Consider the following 19,046-nt stretch of genomic DNA (forward strand, 5'->3'; position numbering starts at 1 on the left):
ACTCGGGGGTGCCTATCTGCAGGTGGTTAAGGCAAATTAAGAGGGCCCCCAAGCGCGGATAGTAGTAAATGGCATAACATCACAACCATTTACGCTACAAAGAGGAACAAAACAGGGTTGCCCCCAAGCCATAAGAGGGGCAGCTGAGATCCAGGGTGTCCCATTTGCAGGCAGACAACACAAGGTGGCGGCTTTCGCTGATGACATGCTGCTTACCCTCACTGTTAGGGAGAATTCTCTTATGGATAATTTCCCAAACCTAGTGAGTCTCCAAGCAGCTTTGCTGGATTTTTTTTTTCTCCTGCTAAGAGTGAGTCTCTTTTCCTCCCACTCTTAGGCATGATTTGACATATGTCTTTGACTTTGTATGTGCTTATGGGCTATGGGGTCTTTTACTCCATAGGGTATCATCTGTTTTTCATGTGTTACACAGCACCCTGAGTGCAGTAACACAGGGGTGTCATAGTGACCCCCAAACGTAGACTCCATACCCTGGGACTGACTACTGTCTCCCAGGGCATGTAAAGTCACCAATGACTTTACTAGTCCAAAATTGTGAACAGAACCAGTACAAACCATTATAGTGTGGAAGTACTGGAAGGGGTTAATTCGATTGCTGTTCTCAAGGGGGCACTGTCCAGTCCCCCCTTGTCGAGTTTCTGGCTGGTGGCAGTGGTTACCACGCAAAATATTCCACCAGAATATTTCCTATGGGATTTTCCCATTGATTTTAAACGCACCACTTTTTGGTGCAATGTTAAAGATACCGCCGGTTTATTTATTTAATATTAAATCAACGGTTGGGTCTTTTTGCCAGAACTCTTTTCTTAAATCGCGTTTGTGTCCGTCTCTGTAACTCTAACCAAGGTCGAGTCCTTTGTTCCACTTTTTGGCGGGCTTTTCCACAGAAGCCCTCCAAATGGTGCCACTCTGTCTGGTTTCCACTGGATGTGTGGGGAGGGGAATTGGCACCCTGGACTGCGTTACCTTAGCAACCCACATCGCACTCTATTCTGATTGGCCCAGTGGTGAGCCGCCCGGCTCACCACTTAGCATGTTTGAGTGACAGCTAGGCTGTTGAATGGGGGTTTCTCTGCATAAAAGCAGGGCCTTTGGGGCTGGAACTTCAGAAGTCGCCACAGGGCCGAAGAAGCTGAGCCATCTGCAACGACGACACCACCGGTGGAGCCCTGCTGCAACAAACTCACCGTTTTCCCAACGACAAGAGAAGATCTTCTGCTGATTGAGTCTTCTTCCTCTGAGCTGGTGGGACCAACCAGTTTGCCCCTTTCGCCTTCCAAAGATGTCTCTTGTTCGAATCGCCTGTGCCAAGCACCCCAGCGGCCGGATAGTCAAGCTTCACCACTTTGACGGCGAATAAAAGGAACGCACCTTTTACCGACAAACTCCGCGGCTGGTTTCATCCATGTGCAGTGCATCAACTCCATGTTTCCTCCACGACGAGATCCTCTCTTCCCCTGGTCGAAACAATGAACTGCAACCACTGCCAGGAACAACTGCCACCGCTGGAGCTTCCTCTCTCTTTAAGGTACTGTGTTCTGCCGGGTCTTCCTTTCTTCGGTTTGCCCAAGGTGACCCTTAAATCCTTGGCTTTCCAACTGGGTTGGCCCCAGACCTTTTAACTTTACCTTCTTGAATCACCCCAACCTCTTTTGAACATTCTGCAAAGACTTTTAGTGCATTTTAAACTGTGTGATCTTGGACACATTTTGCTTTGCTCCATTTAAAGTGGGCCTGGCCTATGAACTTTGGTTCTACAGTGTATACTGCTTTTTTTTCCTTGCAGAGAACTCCTAAACGTGTTGGGACCTGTTTTATGTCTATGCTCTGCCTTTTTCTCTCCCTTTAACTTTACTTAACTATTGGAGTGCCATCTAGGTTACGCGCTCACATCTGTTTTAACAAATCGTGGTGTTTTAACTCTGACTTGTCTAAATAGTTATCAAGGGAGGTGTGTATACTTTACCTGACTGTGTTTTAACTTGCTTTTGATTTAGAGTGCTAGTGTATTGCCTAAAGTGTGTTTTAAATAAATAATTATATACTGTTGATACAAAGCTCTGGTCCGTGTTTGTTTGCTCTACTGTGTTTTTAGCCCTATTGTGTATACTCTATATACTGCCCTACTCTTCTTGAGAGAAGTCTGACTGCTCAGCCACAGCTACCAGGTAAATCTGGGTGGTACAGACTGTTACCAATTGGGTTTATTGCTTACTGCTGTAGACTTTATCTTCTTGCAGTGGTCCCCAAGGGAACTGCACAGGATTCTGCCTAACACTCACCAACCCTTCTGACTCAAGCAGGGCAAGCATGACACTGCTGAAGGAATATGGGGAGGCGGCGGGACTAAGTATTAACATGGGGAAATCCGAACTACTGAACCTGACATTAGGGACAGAGGAAAGGGAACAACTAAAAAGAACACCACCAGTTGCCTGGAGACCAGGGCGGATCACATATCTGGGGGTAAAGATAACGCCAGCACTCACAGGGTGGTACACAGCAAACTATCCACCTCTATTAAGGAGCATTAAAAAGGATCTCATTAAGTGGCGGAATTTCCGAATCTCATGGCTTGGGAGGATGGCAGCTATAAAAATGGTACTTCCACGGCTGCTTTACCTATTCCAGGCTATCCACAGGTGGTCCCGGCGAGCTTCTATAAGGAGCTCCAAACTATAATGAATGAGTTCGCATGGGATGGCAAAAGAGCAAGGGTAAGCAAGCAACAATTTACAGCCCCAAGGAGAGAGGGGGGGGTCTAGCACTTCCCAATTTTAGACAATATTATGAAGCAACCCAACTTGGGGAATAGCCCCACGAGGGTGAAGAGAAGTGCTGGGTAATAATGGACAGGACAGTAACAAAACATGACCTAAAACCTCCTGAAAAAGCCTGGGGTGAAATCACCATTGATTTTCTTTGCACCATTGGATGGGTTGACTACCTACTCGTAGCCAGAGACGAGTACTCGAGATACCCAGAGATACAGTTGGTGACCTCATCGACGGCATATCACACCATCCTGACCCTTGATAGGATGTTCATGACATATTGAGTTCCACGAGTCATGAAGGACCTTTAATGAATATATGGGCTTCAAACACAGACTAAAACCCCCAAGTCCCTTTGCCAGACATTAGTCCTGACTACGAGGGCCTTACCCAAATTCTTTAGCTCACATTCTTTCACAGAGGAGAAATATCCAAAACGTATCAGTCTTTGTCCTGCCCTGGGGCAGTCCAACACTGAAATGCTAGACAATTCTCCTCTGAACAAGAGCACCAACAGCAACCCCAGACACGTGTTTCGGTCTGGTTGGACCTCATCAGCAGGGTATTCAGCAGCAATTGCCCAGAATTTCAGTGCTGGACTGCCCTAGGGCAGGACAAAGACTGATATGTTTTGTATATTTCTCCTCTGTGAAAGATGGTGAGCTAAAGTGTCTGGGTAAGGACTAATGTCCGGCAGAGGGACTCCCAGGACCCCCCCTTGTTTTTTTCCACTCAGGAGGAGACATGTGCTGGTATTCTCTTTACTTTCTGGTTCTGAAGGATTATGGGGTCCTGCATCCCATCCTGAACCTGATGCTCATTTAAATATGTCACAAACCTTGAGATGGAAAGATTTTGGTCGACCATGCACACCACCTTCCGTCGAGAGTAAATAATTCAGTCAAAATTAATCTTGGACAATAAGTATCTTCCTTCAATTATAGTGCAGTCCCAGAAGCTATTAAAGTAGGCAATATCATCACTTTAGTGAAGGTCTGTCTGGATACTAAAAAACGCAAAAATGTTAGGCCAATCATGAAATATAATTGTTTGCTACAAATCCTGGATATGCTAGCTAGCTACCAACCAACTGCAGGCCCACCTGGAATCATCTTCCATTTTTCACTGTAAACAATGCGGTTTCAGAGCTGATTATAGCATGGAGCCTGCCCTGATCGATCTACAAACCAACATGCTCGAGATGTGGACCAGGGGAAAATAGGACTCCTTGTCCTCCTCGACTTATTTGCGGCTTTTGATTTGCTGGATCATGACCGCCTGATCTACACTTTATTTGATCTAGGAAATTGCGCCCCCTGCAATCCACAAGATGGATTGTGGGTTGGGGGCAATCCTCAGTATGTTGGGAGAAAATGCTTCTTCTAGACCAGCTCCCATCCTTTGTGGTGTCCCACAGGGGGCCTGCATTTCCCCCATACTTTTCAATTTATATATCGGACCCCTTTGTAATCTGCTAGAGACCCGAGGGAACTTTTACAAATTATGCAGATACCCAACTGATCCTGGAAATCAGTTGGGATCATGACACGGATGGAATTCAGATTCATAGAATCGATGTGTCATTGAGCATTGGATGACAGAAAATTGGTTCTGTCTGAATGGAGCAAAAACCAAACTTCTGCTATTCGGCAGCACCTTGGCAAAATCAAAACTAGGAAAGAAGTATTCATGCTTCAGATTAAGGGCTGCTCCATCCCAGTAGAGGGTAAAGTCAAGACACTGGGGGTCTTCTTCGATTCATCCCTCTGTGCCGAGAGTCAACGAAATACATCTCAAAGAACTGCCACTATTATCTGAAACTCCTGAAGAACATTGAGCCTTTTATCTCCAAAGCTAACTGCTCCTCAATTGCTCGAGCCATTATCCACTCCCGTCTTCATTATTGCAATGCCTTAATGGTGTGGGCCAGCAAAAAATGCATGCTACTGCAGACCCTCCAGAGCGACACTGCGCATTGTGAAAGGTATACCTACACCAGCTACTGATCAAGGCCTGGATTCATTTCAAGACGTTGTCTCCGGTACACAAATGCCTGTATGGCAAAGCACCAGCTTACCCGAGAACGCTATCTCCATATAAGAACCTAATGTTCCACCAATCTCGACTTATTAAACCCCTAAAGTTCAAAAGGACCACAGGCCTAGGAAGGGCCTTCCCGGTACTGGCAGCACAGGATTGGAACTCGCTGCCAAGTATCTTACATATGGACAAACATGCTAGGACCTTTCACCTAACATTAAAAACCAGACTGTTCATTTAGGACCTTACCTTTTTGTTATAAGGTCCAATTAGAAAGGCTGTCTAATTATGAAGGCCTCATCTGAGTCGTGTCCTGTCATGTGTCTGTACCTTTGTGTTTGTATGCACCAAAATGCCTGTGGGTCCCCGGTGCATGAGAAATAAATAAAAAACAAAATCTACTTCGATGGTCTGATCCATCACAAGCACAGGAAGTATCTGAGATTTGTGGTAGGGTCTACCCACTATCAATTCATGGTCCTGCCATTAAAAGTCTTTCTTCGGCACCCAGGGCCTTCATCTGGCAATGGTTGTGGCTCATCGTAGGAAGGAAAGCACACATCGTCCTCTACATGACTGACTTCCTTATCTGAGTTTGCTCTCCAGACCTGGCATCTGCACATCTGTGCCACATTTTTAACCTGTTACACAGTTTGGGCTTCTCTCTGAACTTCAAGAGGTCCAATGTTTTGCTGTCTCATCCCTCCAATTTATCTGTTTACTCCTGGACACTTTCCTGGGCAGGGCCTTACCTCTCAAGATTCACCAATCGATCATCTTTCAGATTGGTCCGGTCTTTCAATCCAAGAAACTGCTTCCAACCTCTGCCTGTCTTAGCTTACATGTTACATGGCTTCCTGTATTGCAGTGGTACTGCAGTCCCAGTGGGGCATGATGTTGCTTTAGTGGTTGCTCCGTTGCCATTGGTCTCTGTTCCAGAGCAACATGTTAGTCTCTGACACTGTTTGTTTTGAGACATTGGACATGGTATGGAGATTCCTGCAGGCCAATCTACTGAGAGGGGCTTTGCTTCGGCAACTCCGACCCCAAATTGACTGTGGTCATGGATTGTAAGTATAATTATTGTTTTATAACACGCTTAATACCAGCAAATGGTTTCTAAGCCCGGTATCAGGATTTGAACCTGTGTTGCGCTGCGTTGTCTTGCTTACAGGACAAACGCGTTGTCCATGAATGATCCTTCCTCCCCTATGTGTCCTTGAAAGGCCAGTGTGATCATCTTTTAGATCTGATGGTGAGCAGATTTCGGTCTCCATCAGAGAATGGGGAACATAATGCAAGAACAAAGTGCTACTCCTTGAAGCTAAAGTACTTAAACACTCTGGGCTGAAGCAGGCTCATTGATGGCACCTGCAGTTCCATATCTGAAAACAATCTGCTCCCTCCCTCTATAAGCCTTGGATCGTGAAAGCAACGTAGGCCCAATGGACATCTGAGAATTGTCGTTCTCAAGCACTACAGGTCTTCCAAAGGACCCAAAGTTGCATTATGGGGCATGTAGTCTGTGCAGTTCAATAGAGAAATTCCTGTTTTTTCCAATGGGCATGTTATCTAGTTCAAGATGCATTGCAAGTCCCATCTAGTGCATAGAGGGCTCCTACCAGTGTGTAAGTTGCAGAAGGAAATGGAGTGGGGATGATTTCTTCATTGATGGTAGTACATTGGTTGCTGATAAATTAAATGGTATATGTTTTGTTTTTTAGGCACATATTCTGCTTGATTGTGGAGATGACAATATCTGTAAACCAAATCTCCAGGTTGCAGTAGAAAGGTATGTTTCTATTTTATTGATTTTATAAAGCGGTTTCACAAAAGTGCTGAGCATTGTGCATAACTTAGGAACTGCAAGAAGAAAATGAGCTTTAGAATGAAGAATGCATGTGGTACGTAAATAGCAACAAAGAAGAAAGATATGGTAGGGTGAGGCCAGGTATACATTTGAAAACAATACATAATAACTGGAAGCAAGGAGGAAATGGAAGTATGGGGAGGAAGACAGAAGGGGAGTATGAATGAGTAATTAAAGCTAAAGTGTAATGAAGCAAGAGAGTAGGCAGAAAAATCAATAAGTAGAGCAGGACAATAATCTAGATGAGGAAACCAGAGTGGAAATAATCTGTTTAGTGGAATGAAAAGAGCGGCAGCTGTGAGACCTTTAGATACTGTACATTTGATAGCGGCATGAGCGGAGATATTAGAGATGCGGTCCAAAAAGTAATGTGAGGAGTCAAAAATTACACCTAGATTAATTTTAGGGGAAGATAGAGGGAGGAAAAGAAATGAGTGGAGAGGGACAGGCATAGTGGAAGATGGAAAGATGATCTCAATTGTTGAGGCATTGAGTTGGAGTAAGTTAGGGGCCTTCCAGGATTTGATAGCCAGGAGACAAGCAATAACTGTAGCATGAAGGGTGTCTGAGAAAGAAGAAAGCAAGACCAAGATCTGCAATCCTAGTTGTAGAAGTGGTATATGTGTTGAATCCTCACAAAACCTTGCCTAAAGTCTCTTCCCAGGTGGCCTGGGGTAGGCAGCCGCTACCTGATCCCAACTCTGGGGGTGTTATTAGCCAGGTGAATCACCTGGGTGGAGAAGGCCCCCAAGGGAACAATAGTATTCCGTTAGGAGAGACGCAGTATTGGTCTTCCTCAGAGTGGGAGATTTCTATAGTACCAGAATATTTAATGGCCTTTTGTCGGAGTTAAACTTCCTTTCCCAAATATCTACATATTGAAGGAGGGATGGGGGGAAAAGAAATACTATATGTGGAAATGTGAACACTAATGCTTTGACTTCTGATAAAAATAATTATCCCTTAAATCTGAAACCAACATCAATTCCTCTAAAGCTCTTCCCTAACGATTTATTTTATAATATGAATACATTTCATAATGTTGAAGTTTGTAGTTGGGAAGAAAGAAATAATCAGAACGTTTGGGACTTCAAGTTCCACAATGCCCTAAGTACTGGGACGAGGATGAGGGACCCAGAGGCGCTAAACTGCAAGGTGCAGTCTAGTGGTTCCAATGACCCACACCCGAGCAGGACACTTGAATATATAATGCTCCCTAAGGTGCAGGCCATTAGAACAAGAGGGTGGAGTTGCAGAGACCACCCGTTGCTGTTGCAGGAGAAGCCGAAGGTGAAGAGGAAGGGTGATGCCGGACCTGCCACTATCTTTGGAGCGGGTATCGATCCTGAGAGGGTTTCCCATGTTCATAACCTGAATTAGAGTTTGCGCAGCGGGAAGCGGCATTGCAGCAAGCTTTCCCCCTGGAGAGAGAGGCTCTTCTGGCGTGCATTGTCCTGGTGGCTAGCGAGTAACCGTGTTCACTAGGAGTGAGGGAAGCATGCAGACGGACGCGTGTACAGAAGCCGTTGAGTCGATCAATAAAGCTAATCCCGGTTCTCTCCGTATGCGACCACTAATCACTGACATTCATTTTGAATAGAAAGAAAGCATGTTGGCGAAATAGGAACTTTGTAAAGAGGCAAGAAGAGAAAGATTACAATCGGTGTTATAAAAGTCTGCACTTATGCCAAAGTAAAGCAGCGGCAATACTAAAGCTAGCTAATCAGAACCAGAATTGCCAAAAGCCAGCTAATTGAACAACCAATGCAAAAGTAAAGAAGGGGCAATACAGAATCAAGCTAATCAGAGCTAGGATTGCCAAGTAAAGAGGGGCAGACCTTTTTATAGCTTATAAAGTGCCTTGGCTGAATGATTGGCAGGAAGATTGTAACTATTGTTGCCTGAATAAGGAAGAAGCAATAGTTAAGCCAGATAACATGCATGGCCTAAGCCAAACAGATGCAGGTGAAAGAAGGAAACGTTCTCAGCAGCTTGTTGATGTGAAAATTGGAAAACGGAAGTGGCACGAGAAAGGCCCTCCTGATATAGTGTGTTCAGCAGGAAAGCAGCAGAACCAATAATGCCTGTGACAAAACCAATGTGCGACATGTTTTCCTAAAAGAAGTTGTGAATGTCGATGTGGTTGAAAGTTAAAGGCTTTCCCAAATATTTGAATTGGATTTCACAAGTACTTATAGTAAGTAGTGTTAGGAGCGTTTTGTCCTGGCAGGCAAGTATACCAGTTTAGGAACCTTCTAGTGGTAGCCCTTGCAGGTTAGTGGACCAGGAAGACATTATTGAAGTACTGCATTGTGGTTGAAGTATTGGCAAAGAAGAAGCAGTGGTAAAACTTATCAAAGTGTTTTATGTACTGTTGAGTTGTCAAGTCATCCTAATAAAACCTTTGCAATTTGTGAAGAAGTGGCAGAGTCACTAAAGTGTTTCATGAATTGTCGTGGAATCATCCTGACAAACGTTGATAAAGAAGAATTGTAGAAGTGTTTACTTTCTCAAGAAGTGTTCTTGAACTGTTGCTATAGGCAAAAAGACAAAGACCTGTCATCTAATTGAACTATTGGTTACAATATAAGTGGAAGACCTTTGGAGCAAGAAGACCGTTATGATCCATACTTGGCTACAAAAAGGAACTTGTTTATTTGAACCTTTGAGTGAAAATCCTGTTTTGAATCTGGGGAAGGGGAACCGACCCAGGTTATAAGGATATACAGTTATTGGGTCTGTGTTGAACTTAACTGTTATTTTTGTTATATTTAAATTGCCAGATATTTCCTTTGTGTTGGATGTATCGTTAAGTGTGAGGGACAGATTCCTTGTATTACAGTTTTTTCTTTTAGTTTATTTTGATAGACAGGGAATTTCCATTCGGTTAGAGATAGTGAGGCAGTTATCCAACCCTTTTCAGTTAATAAAATGGCTTCTTGTGAAAAACCTTTACCAAGTTGTCCGCTTCATATTTCTGACCTGTCACAGATAACAGACCAAAGGAAAAAACAATAGAGGAAAGATAAGGAGAAGTTGATCGAGAACCAAACCATGAGGAACACTGCGTATTAAAGGAAATAAGGAGGATCCTTTACCAGCCCACAAGATGGAGAATGATTAATGAGATGGATGATATTGAAACCATTGCAGAACGGAACCAGAAAAAAAGAGTAGTGTGATGAACAGTGTCAAATGTATTGGAGAGAGCCAGAAGAATAAGAATTTAGGATAATTTAGAATGGCAAATGGATAAATGAGCTAGTTATGGTAAGGAAAGCAATTTCCATGGAATGAAGCCAATGGAATCCAGATGGATATTGTGAGGAAAGAGCTTTGATGGTCAAGGCAAGCTGAGACTTCATAATAAATGACCTGTTCAAAAACTTTAGACAAGAACAGAAGAAGAGACATAGAGGGATAGCAGGGATAGATGATTGAAGGCAGAGTTTTTTTTTCAAGATTGAAAGAATGATTTAATTCTTAGTCAGCAGGAAAAACAAATGTAGGCAGGACAATTAGCATTTTCCTGCCCAACATTGTTACCTGGATTATTTCCCATCAATCGCTTTTATTTTTCTTTTGTGCGTCATGTGTAGCACCCTGCTGCATTTCACAAATTGTATCCATTATACATTACGTATGCAAATATTACAATTTTACATTCACTTTTTTGTCAATTTGTATACTTTTTAAGGGTATCCAGTGATTCCATCGAATACAATGTATCAAATGCAAAAGCCTCAAAAATGCATTTTTATTGTAGGTAAAGTTTTTTTTTATTAGAATGGGTTTTAAGGGGTAAAAAAAAAACACCCCCATTAAAAAAAAAATGATGCTTTTGCATTCAATGCTATCACTATAAACCTTTTTAAGCTTTCAACGTAACTGTTTTTGGAATTGTGACATTGGGGGGAAAACGTTTCATTTGCTGATAGTTGACATGACCGTGTACGAAAAACTTACATGTCTGTATCTTTACCGCTTCGTTGGCAACCCTCTGGAAAAACTGCACATTTCCGCTCTAGAAAGTTTATATTGATAAGTTTGGAAAAGACAAAGGAGCATAAACCTACATGCACATCACAACATTTGACAAACTGTCAGATGCCCCTGAAAGGGGTGCATGTTTTTGCAAACAAAATGTGTTCACTTATTCCTTGGCCTCTCTGCTAATGTGTAGCCTTTTAGCAACTTTATTTCTGGAATCCTCTGTCGGTGGTCTACAAGTCCGGGACAGATGAAGCCCTGTTTGGAAGGAAGTCCCTGTAAAACTTTTCTTCATTATACTGGCATCTTCCATGAAGTTTGCACCCCACTCTGAAATATCCCATTCACCTCTGTGTTGAGGGGCTGATGAGTATTTGTGTGCCACAGCTCGGCCCTCCAAATTCAGAAGTCTAGTGCAGCTATATATTGCTCCCCTCGCTGCGGTGCTCATCTGCTCTGACCGTCCAAAAGCTAGACTTTTCTCTCCTTACACATTCTCTTTTTTTTGTATGCAAGGTGATGTCTACTAGCCATATTTGTATGAGGTAGCAGGATCATAGAGGTTCAAGAAGGGGGAGTTTTGGCCAGGGTTAAGATGGATTTCCAGAGCCAGCCATGTGGAAATGTTCCGAGTGGCCAATCTTTCTGGTGAACACTATTTGACACTCGCCAAACTAAATCAATATAAAACAGACTAATCAGTCATGCAAACCCAATGAGATATTGGGGGCGGAGGGGGGGGGGTAGTAAATACAGGTAACCACACACAAAACGATCAAATATTATAGTCCACACAGAAGTACATTATTCTATTGGTCTGGGCCTTGAATGCACTAAGCATGTAAAATTCAAGAAAAGCATATGACCCCAAACAACACACATATATGTACATAGTTGGTACTCTCAGAGGGACTACCTACAACTTGCACTTAAATACAGCAAGGCAGTTAAAATCAATGTAACAAGAGAAACTGTATCTAGTAAAGTGAAAGAAGAGTGCATTAAAAAAATAACCATGCCCCCTGTTGTATAAGTAAAAAGCGCCTATAGCTTCAGCAGTCCTTCCTACCAGGTATATGTAGGCCTATCACCTCAACAGAGTCAAAGATCCAGGAAAGTACCTGGGAAGAGAGCGGAAGGTCTTAGAAGCCCCATAGGACACGCTTTGGCAAAGCCAATAGGTTTGTAGAAATTGCAGATCTAAAGCACCTTTAAAGACAGCTGGTAAAGAAATGTCTTATGGGTTACCTTCTCAATCCCACCACAGTGGGGGTTACAATGGTAGGGGATCTTTGGCCACAACTCCACAGATCATGGCCAGACAGGAGAGCGTTAGGGAGTTAACTTTACGCCTATACAATCCCTAAGGTGGAAGTGGTGTGTGCAAAAACAGATAAGCACACTAGCGCCCCATATTCTGAATTTGAGTGACCACCCCTATGGTACTCAAAATGGCTGGGGGCACTTAATTTTGCCATTGGTCCTGTCGATGGTGGTCCAGGGATCGTAGGTGCAGTGGCTGAAGATGAGTCAGGATTGGGTCTAGCTAAATGGTGGTTCCAAGCTCCGGTAGGACGGTTCCGACAGACTTCAAACAGGACTGCTAAGGCACTTCAGCACTGCAGCCATCACAGGTCCCACGACATGAAGAGACCTACAGGAAATGGCAGAGCAAAGTAGCCGTAAGGAATCCTGTCCAGAGGTGGCAGGCATGGTTTGTGTGCCCTCTTCATGCAGGAGAGCTGCAACCTCAGGAATAATTGCCTTGAGCCACACACAGACGGCGACCAGTGCAGCGTAGATGTCTTTCAGAAGCTAGTCAGCTTAAATAATTGTCCTGGCACACTTCTGACGGCTCTTGTCGAGCACTTCTCACTCATGCAGAGGTCTGAAATGATTGGTCCTAGTAGTCAAAGGTTTGAAGCTTAGATTAATTTCTTCTAGGATCATTGTAGAAGCAGCAGGGCTTCACTGGCTGATGGCTTTGGTAATGCTGGTGTTTCTCAAAAGCAGTCTTCCAGGTCTTCTGCATGGGCTCCTCTTCCTCTTGGTCTTAGCTCCAGTGGATGACCCGAGAAACTGCTGCAGAGCTCTTTTTTGTTATTCCAGATTCAGGCTGAACTGCCCCAGACCACCAATGGATATGATCTACACCATTCAAACAGGTAAGAGCTGTTCAACCATGAAAAGCCTCCCACTGCACATCTGCCCAGCCAAAGGCATACTCTTGCATGGGTGTAGATTAGGAGCAGATGGTCTAAATGCCCATTTCTGCCAGGTCTCCCAATCAAAAATCACTTTGCCCAGGTATCCATGGTAGTTTCCGCTCCTGAGCGGGCAAGAAGGTGGCCCGTGGAATAAGAGTGTGAAAGAACAGGGCTTAACCCACAGGACATGGCCATTTTGAGTACTTGAAAAGGAATTATGGAATACCAAAAAAAAAAAAAAGTGCCAGAAATGTTCACTGCTACCCGCCTGTCCTAGACCCATCAAAAAGGTAATGAAAATGTTATTAGAAACTAAAGAAAAAGGGACACAAAGTACCCATCATCACTTCACTATAAGCTGTTTTTAACTGTATGACAAAAAACAAAGGATTCATGAAGGGGAATATGCACTGGTGACCATAAAGGCTTACCTCTGCCCCCAAAATAAAAAAAATGGAGTGAGGGAAGTGAAGTAAAAACACTTTACTTGCCTCCAAAGTTAGGGTCAGTGTTCGGGGCATAGCAACACAGCTGGGCATTCCAATAATGTCAATCTAAGGACATTTGCAAAAATAGAATCTTTCCTAAATGACGGGAAGCAAGAAAGGGAAAGCATATTTGTTTTTTTCCATCCAACATCCAAAGTGCAGTTAGAACTAAAACATTGTCCCGAGTGAGTTTTGGATTGATGAATTGGTTTGAACAAATCACAACATACTTTGCTTGGGAAAGCTGAGGCTTTGCCAGAGAAAGGGCTAACCATGTATGACAAATCCGGCTGTGAGAGAGCCGTAAGAAGGATAAAAGCCAAGACGGCCAAAGGACAGGGCAAAATCTCTTGGCATAGCCATTTTAGAGAATTTGGTAGTCTAAAAGGCCATGGTAGAAAAATGCCCGCTGCCACCAGCCCTTCTTATGACACAACATGCAAGGAATCATAAAGTTGATAAAAACAAAGTTAAAAGGACACAAAGTATCCCTACTGCACCTCACTGTAAGGTGATGTGTGCATTGTTAAATAAATGGAATTTCCCAATGGAGGGCAGAGTCCCCCTGCTCTGATAGCCATAAGGAGTAATCGGTGACCCCAAAACAGCTAAGAAAGAGAAAAGGCGTTTCCTCCAAAAGTCAGGTTGGGTACAAAACAGCAAATAGTTTGGGCAGGGGACAGGGCCCGTAGATGTATGTGGGGTGAAAGCAGCTAAAAGGGAGTTTTACACAAGTTGCTGTCTGTGCCAGAACTAGGGAAAGCCCACCTTAGGTGAACAGGGTTACTTTTCCTAGTCCAGGCCTGAACCACACAAAGGTTTGGTAGAATAGCAAGCAGACAGGTTTAGTTTAATGAGGGAGGAGTTCTGTAGTGAGGTACAAAGAACTCTGAGCATTCATGAAGTCCAAGAAAACACGCATTTTCTTTTCTTTTTGTTCCCTTTATTGGTTAAGGAAAACAATGTAACCTTTAACATATAAATACAAGTACAAAAAAAAATAATATACTTAACATATCAAGCATAAAGTAAGAACAGAACACTCATAAACCGATCAATCCATTAAAACAGGTAAATACAGTCACAGTAATAGCATAAAATCCATTAAATACAAAACCTTAATGACAAATAGTTTCAATGACTAAAAATAGGTCTATTTAAGGTTCTATTTGATATTACCGCATTTAAAAGACCAAACACAGACTGATTTTTTTCAGCCGTGATGGTGTTGGCTTTTAAATGTGGCAATGTGACAGTCTGTGTTACATACCGTTCATTCAAAATCGATTTTTTTTGTTTGTTTTTTAAGTCCAGTGAAAACTGTTTTCACTTAGGACCAAATTCAATGCTTTAATTAGACCCGTAACAGAAATGATCAGGGAGTTTGTGGGTCCCGCTAAACAGGCTGCCCATATCACATTAGCCTGTCCCAAAGGGTATCTTTCAATCACCTTCCTCGAGTATTTCCCTCGAATGCCCTGAATAGCAGAACAGAAGAGTATCAAGTGTTCTAAAGTTTCATTCGATGGGATTGGGTCCTCTGACGTATTCCATATCTATGACATGTAATCACCACAGCTGTGCTGCTTCGGAAACTTTTTTCGGCGTCTGCGTCCTGCGTCGATGCGCCGTCGTCGAGGACCTCCTCCGACGTCCGACGTCATCCGATGTGATAAGTAGGACGCACGACGCCCGTAGCCTCAGTTCCGTTTTTTCCGCGAACGTGTTGCTTCGTGTTTCTCGGTTTAAACGCCTCGACTCTTTGGAGTTCTGTTCTTCTCGGTTCTTCGAACCTGTTCGTTTGGTGAAAATCCTTCAGAAGATGTCTTCTACTTCGTCTTCGACCCCGCGTCCGGGTTTCAAGAAGTGCGGGGAGTGTGGGTCCAAGATGTCGGTGACGGACTCGCACGACGCCTGCCTCTGGTGCCTCGGGGAGGCCCACGACACGGATGACTGTATCGACTGCCAGTCGCTCACGTCCAAAGCCTTACGCGAACGTAAGAAGAAGTTGTCGGTAGGTCAGGTATCCAAGCCCCGTAAGTCGAAGTCTGCGGGGCTTTTGACGGATGATTCGAGGGGTGACTCTCCGCGTCATCGTTGGAAGTCTCGTGGGTCTCCTTCTAGGAGTCGGTCTCGCCACTCCTCAGCCTCTTCGGGGCATTCTCGGAAGCGCCGACACCGGTCGTCTTCCAGGTCCTCTTCGGAGGACTCTGCCCGGCACGTCGCTTACCCCTCCAGCCGTGCGACGCCGGAGGAATGGGCTTCCTTCGGGAAGAAGATGCTGGCGATTCTTGAGTCGCAGGGTACTCAGCCGTCCGCGCCCCCGAGTGGGGTCGGTCGTGTGAGGTCGAGAGACACCGCTCGCAAGAGTGGTCGGCACGAGTCACGGGAGAGGTCCCGTTCGGACAAGGGGACTCGTTCTCGACGTACCCGTTCCAGGTCCCGGTCCTCGACGCGTTCGAGACCGTGTGCACCTGTGAGGTCTTCGAAGAAGGCATCGACGTCTGCGGCATCGAGGGCGTCGACAGGCTTTCTCGAGAAAGAAGGCATCGACGTCTGCTGGCTCCGAGGAAGTCTTCGATGCCGTCGACGCTCAGGTCGTCGAGGGACACGCTCGTGGCTCCGGCCTCGAGGGCTGTGTCGACGCCGCCGATTCTGGAGGCGCTGCATCTGACGTCGACGCCGATTTCCTCGACGCCGATCCTCTCGGCGCTGATGCCGGTTCTCTCGACGCTGGCGCCGATTCGCTCGACGCCATCGACGCCTTTCGTGTCGGAGGTACCCCGTGGCACGGGTGGACCCCCTAGGAAGGCTCTGGTTAAGAGCAAGCACTCTAGGGTGCCTTCTTTTCGCCACCTGGACTATATTTCAGAGGCGGATGAGGATTCTGATGGCCTGGTTCCTAGTCAGGTTCCGGATGAAATTGTCTCGGGCCATAGTCAGTTTGACGATTTGAGACAGTCACTGCATGATGCCAGTGGACTGGACACCTCTCCGGAGGTGGAGTTTTGTAGGCCTGAGCCTGGCTCTCATGCTGATTCCTCGTACCGGCGCCTTATGGCTAGGGTTTCTGAGTACTTGGGATGGTCTGCTCCCCCAGGGGAGTTTGTGCAGGATGATCTGACGGACATCCTTGATGTTGGTCCCCCAACTGACCCGGTTCTGCCGTTCCATATGGCTTTACAGAGAAGGGTGGCGGCGGCTTGGACTGCTCCGGAGAGTCTCCCGGCGGTGGGCAGATCCTTGTCGCAAAAATACCGTCCAGCCAGTGGCGACCCCTGCTACTTGACCAGGCACCCCACTCCGGAGAGTTTGGTGGTGCAGGCGGCCACGGCCCCGGCGAAGCAGGCGTCGTACCCTACCATCCCTCCTGATAGGGACGACAAACGTTTTGATGGCTGGGCGAAGAAAGTGTTTTCTTCTGGTGGTATGGCGCTTCAGGCGGCCAACTCCATTTGTGCCTTGTCGCGTTTCACGCACACTCTGTGGAACTGTGTTGCGTTAGCGGCTGAACATATTCCCGAAGGGGACGAACGGGATGGTTTCCTTGCTACGGTCCAGGATGGTAAGGAGGCCATGTGTGAGTCCGTTCAGTCGGGTTTGGACTTAGCTGAATGCGTCAGTAGGTCCATGGCGGCGAGCACCGTGATACGCAGGTTTGCGTGGTTGCGGAAGTCGGGGTTTGCTCCGGATGTGCAGTCCCGGCTCCTCAACATGCCCTTTGACGGTGAGCACCTTTTTGGCAGCAAGGCTGACGAGAGCCTTGAGAGGTTGCAGACCTCGAAAGCTGCAGCGAAGTCGTTGGGCGCTGCAGTTCGCCAACCTCTGCCTTTTCGTCCTAGGGGACAGCAGTGGAGGGGTGGTTCCTTTCGCTTTTACTTGTCCTTCAGTAAAGCGAGAGGAGCTGGCAGTCAAAGAGGCCAACGCAGGGGTGCCAGAGGTGGACGACAGGGTACCCGTGGTGCCAAGGCCGCTCGGGCAGTTGCCTCTTTGCCCTCAGGTAACGCCGCAGCCGCTCCCACTCAGTCATGAGGCCATGTCCCATGGTTCGCCGGTTGGGGGAAGGCTGGCGCAGCATCTTGTAGAGTGGCAAGCCATTACTTCAGATGTGTGGGTTCTGGAGATCATAACCCACGGCTACTGTCGTCCCTTTCGGCACAGGCCTCACGACAATCCACCGGGGAACCTCTCTTTGCGGTGTCCGGATCCGCTCCTTGCGCAGAAAATTCAAGCCCTGCTGGAGAAAGGCGCCATAGAACTGGTGCCTGTAGCGGAGAGGAACAAGGGATGGTATTCCCCTTATTTTTTGATTTCCAAGAAAGACGGGGGATTGAGACCCATCATGGACTTGCGCGGTTTGAACAAACTCCTCAGGAAGGACAAGTTCAAGATGGTTACTCTCTCTCAAGTCCTCCAGGCCCTTCAGCTTCAGGACTGGTTGGTGTCACTCGACCTCAAGGTTGCTTACTTCCATGTGCCGATCCATCCCAAGCACAAGAAGTACCTGAGGTTTGCGGTTGGCGACTCGCACTTTCAGTTTCGGGTCTTGCCGTTCGGATTGACCTCCGCCCCGAGGGTTTTCACCAAGCTCATGGTGGTGGTGGCAGCGCATCTCAGGCAAGGGGGGATTCACGTCTACCCCTACCTGGACGATTGGTTGATCAGGGGGAGCTCCCCCGAGCAGGTCCTGGATCATCTATCGGTCACCTGTCGCTCCCTTCACAGGCTGGGCTTCTCCCTCAATTTAAAGAAGTCCCATTTGACGCCAACACAGCGGCTCCAGTACATCGGAGCAGTGCTCGACACTTCCCTGGGGCAGTGATTTCCTCCCCAGGTGAGGGCTCTTCACATTCAGCAGATGGTGCACAAGTTTCAGCATGCCCAGACGCTCCCAGCGTTCGAGTTCTTGAGGTTGCTCGGCCTCATGGCATCCTGCATTCTTCTGGTGCCAGAGGCTCGCCTGCGGATGAGATCTTTGCAGTGGGCACTCAAGACGCAATGGTCGCAGTCCTCCGGCAGGATGTCGGACTCGATTCAGGTGCCGTCCTCGGTCGCCCGGGACCTTCTGTGGTGGGCCGTCGAAGGCAACTTGATGAAGGGGGCTCCATTTTGGCTTCCCTGGCCGGAGGTGACGATCGTGACGGATGCATCCCTCACGGGATGAGGAGCTCATGCCAACGGGCTGACAGTCAGCGGTCGTTGGTCTCCGTCGGAGTCCAGACTCCATATCAATCTGTTGGAGCTGAGGGCCGTCAGGCTAGCCCTGAAGGCTTTTCTGCCGTCTGTGCGAGGGAAGAATGTCCTGATCCTGACGGACAACACAGTGGCCATGCACTACCTCAACAAAAAGGGGGGGCAGGGTCACTTCCTCTGTGCAGGGAGGCGATGCAGCTTGAGTTCTGGGCCATCCAGCAGGAAGTTTCGATCTCGGCAGTTCATCTGGCCGGAGCCGAAAACGTGACGGCGGACGCTCTGAGCAGGCAGAGCGCGATCTCTCACGAGTGGGAGTTGGCTCAGGAGATTCTCCTGGAGATCTTCGCTCTTTGGGGGACCCCTCAAGTGGATCTCTTCGCCTCCAGTGTCAACCGGAAGTGCGAAAGGTTTTGCTCGCGGGAATTTCCTCCAAAAGGAGCCTTGGGAGACGCGTTCGTGGTGG

At 46.5% G+C, this 19,046-nt stretch overlaps 1 protein-coding gene across 1 annotated transcript in view; it reads left to right on the top strand.

Annotated features, from left to right (window-relative positions):
* Positions 1-19,046, top strand: part of ITGAV (integrin subunit alpha V) — an 800,372-nt gene that overhangs the window by 449,336 nt on the left and 331,990 nt on the right. Inside the window, exon 19 of the mRNA XM_069615781.1 lies at positions 6,560-6,627. Within this exon, the coding sequence (XP_069471882.1) occupies positions 6,560-6,627 (68 nt within the window). The remainder of the gene's footprint in view (positions 1-6,559; positions 6,628-19,046) is intronic.

The sequence above is a fragment of the Ambystoma mexicanum genome, chromosome 9 (genome assembly GCF_040938575.1).
Source record: "Ambystoma mexicanum isolate Mex_15411 chromosome 9, UKY_AmexF1_1, whole genome shotgun sequence".
NCBI lineage: Eukaryota > Metazoa > Chordata > Amphibia > Caudata > Ambystomatidae > Ambystoma > Ambystoma mexicanum.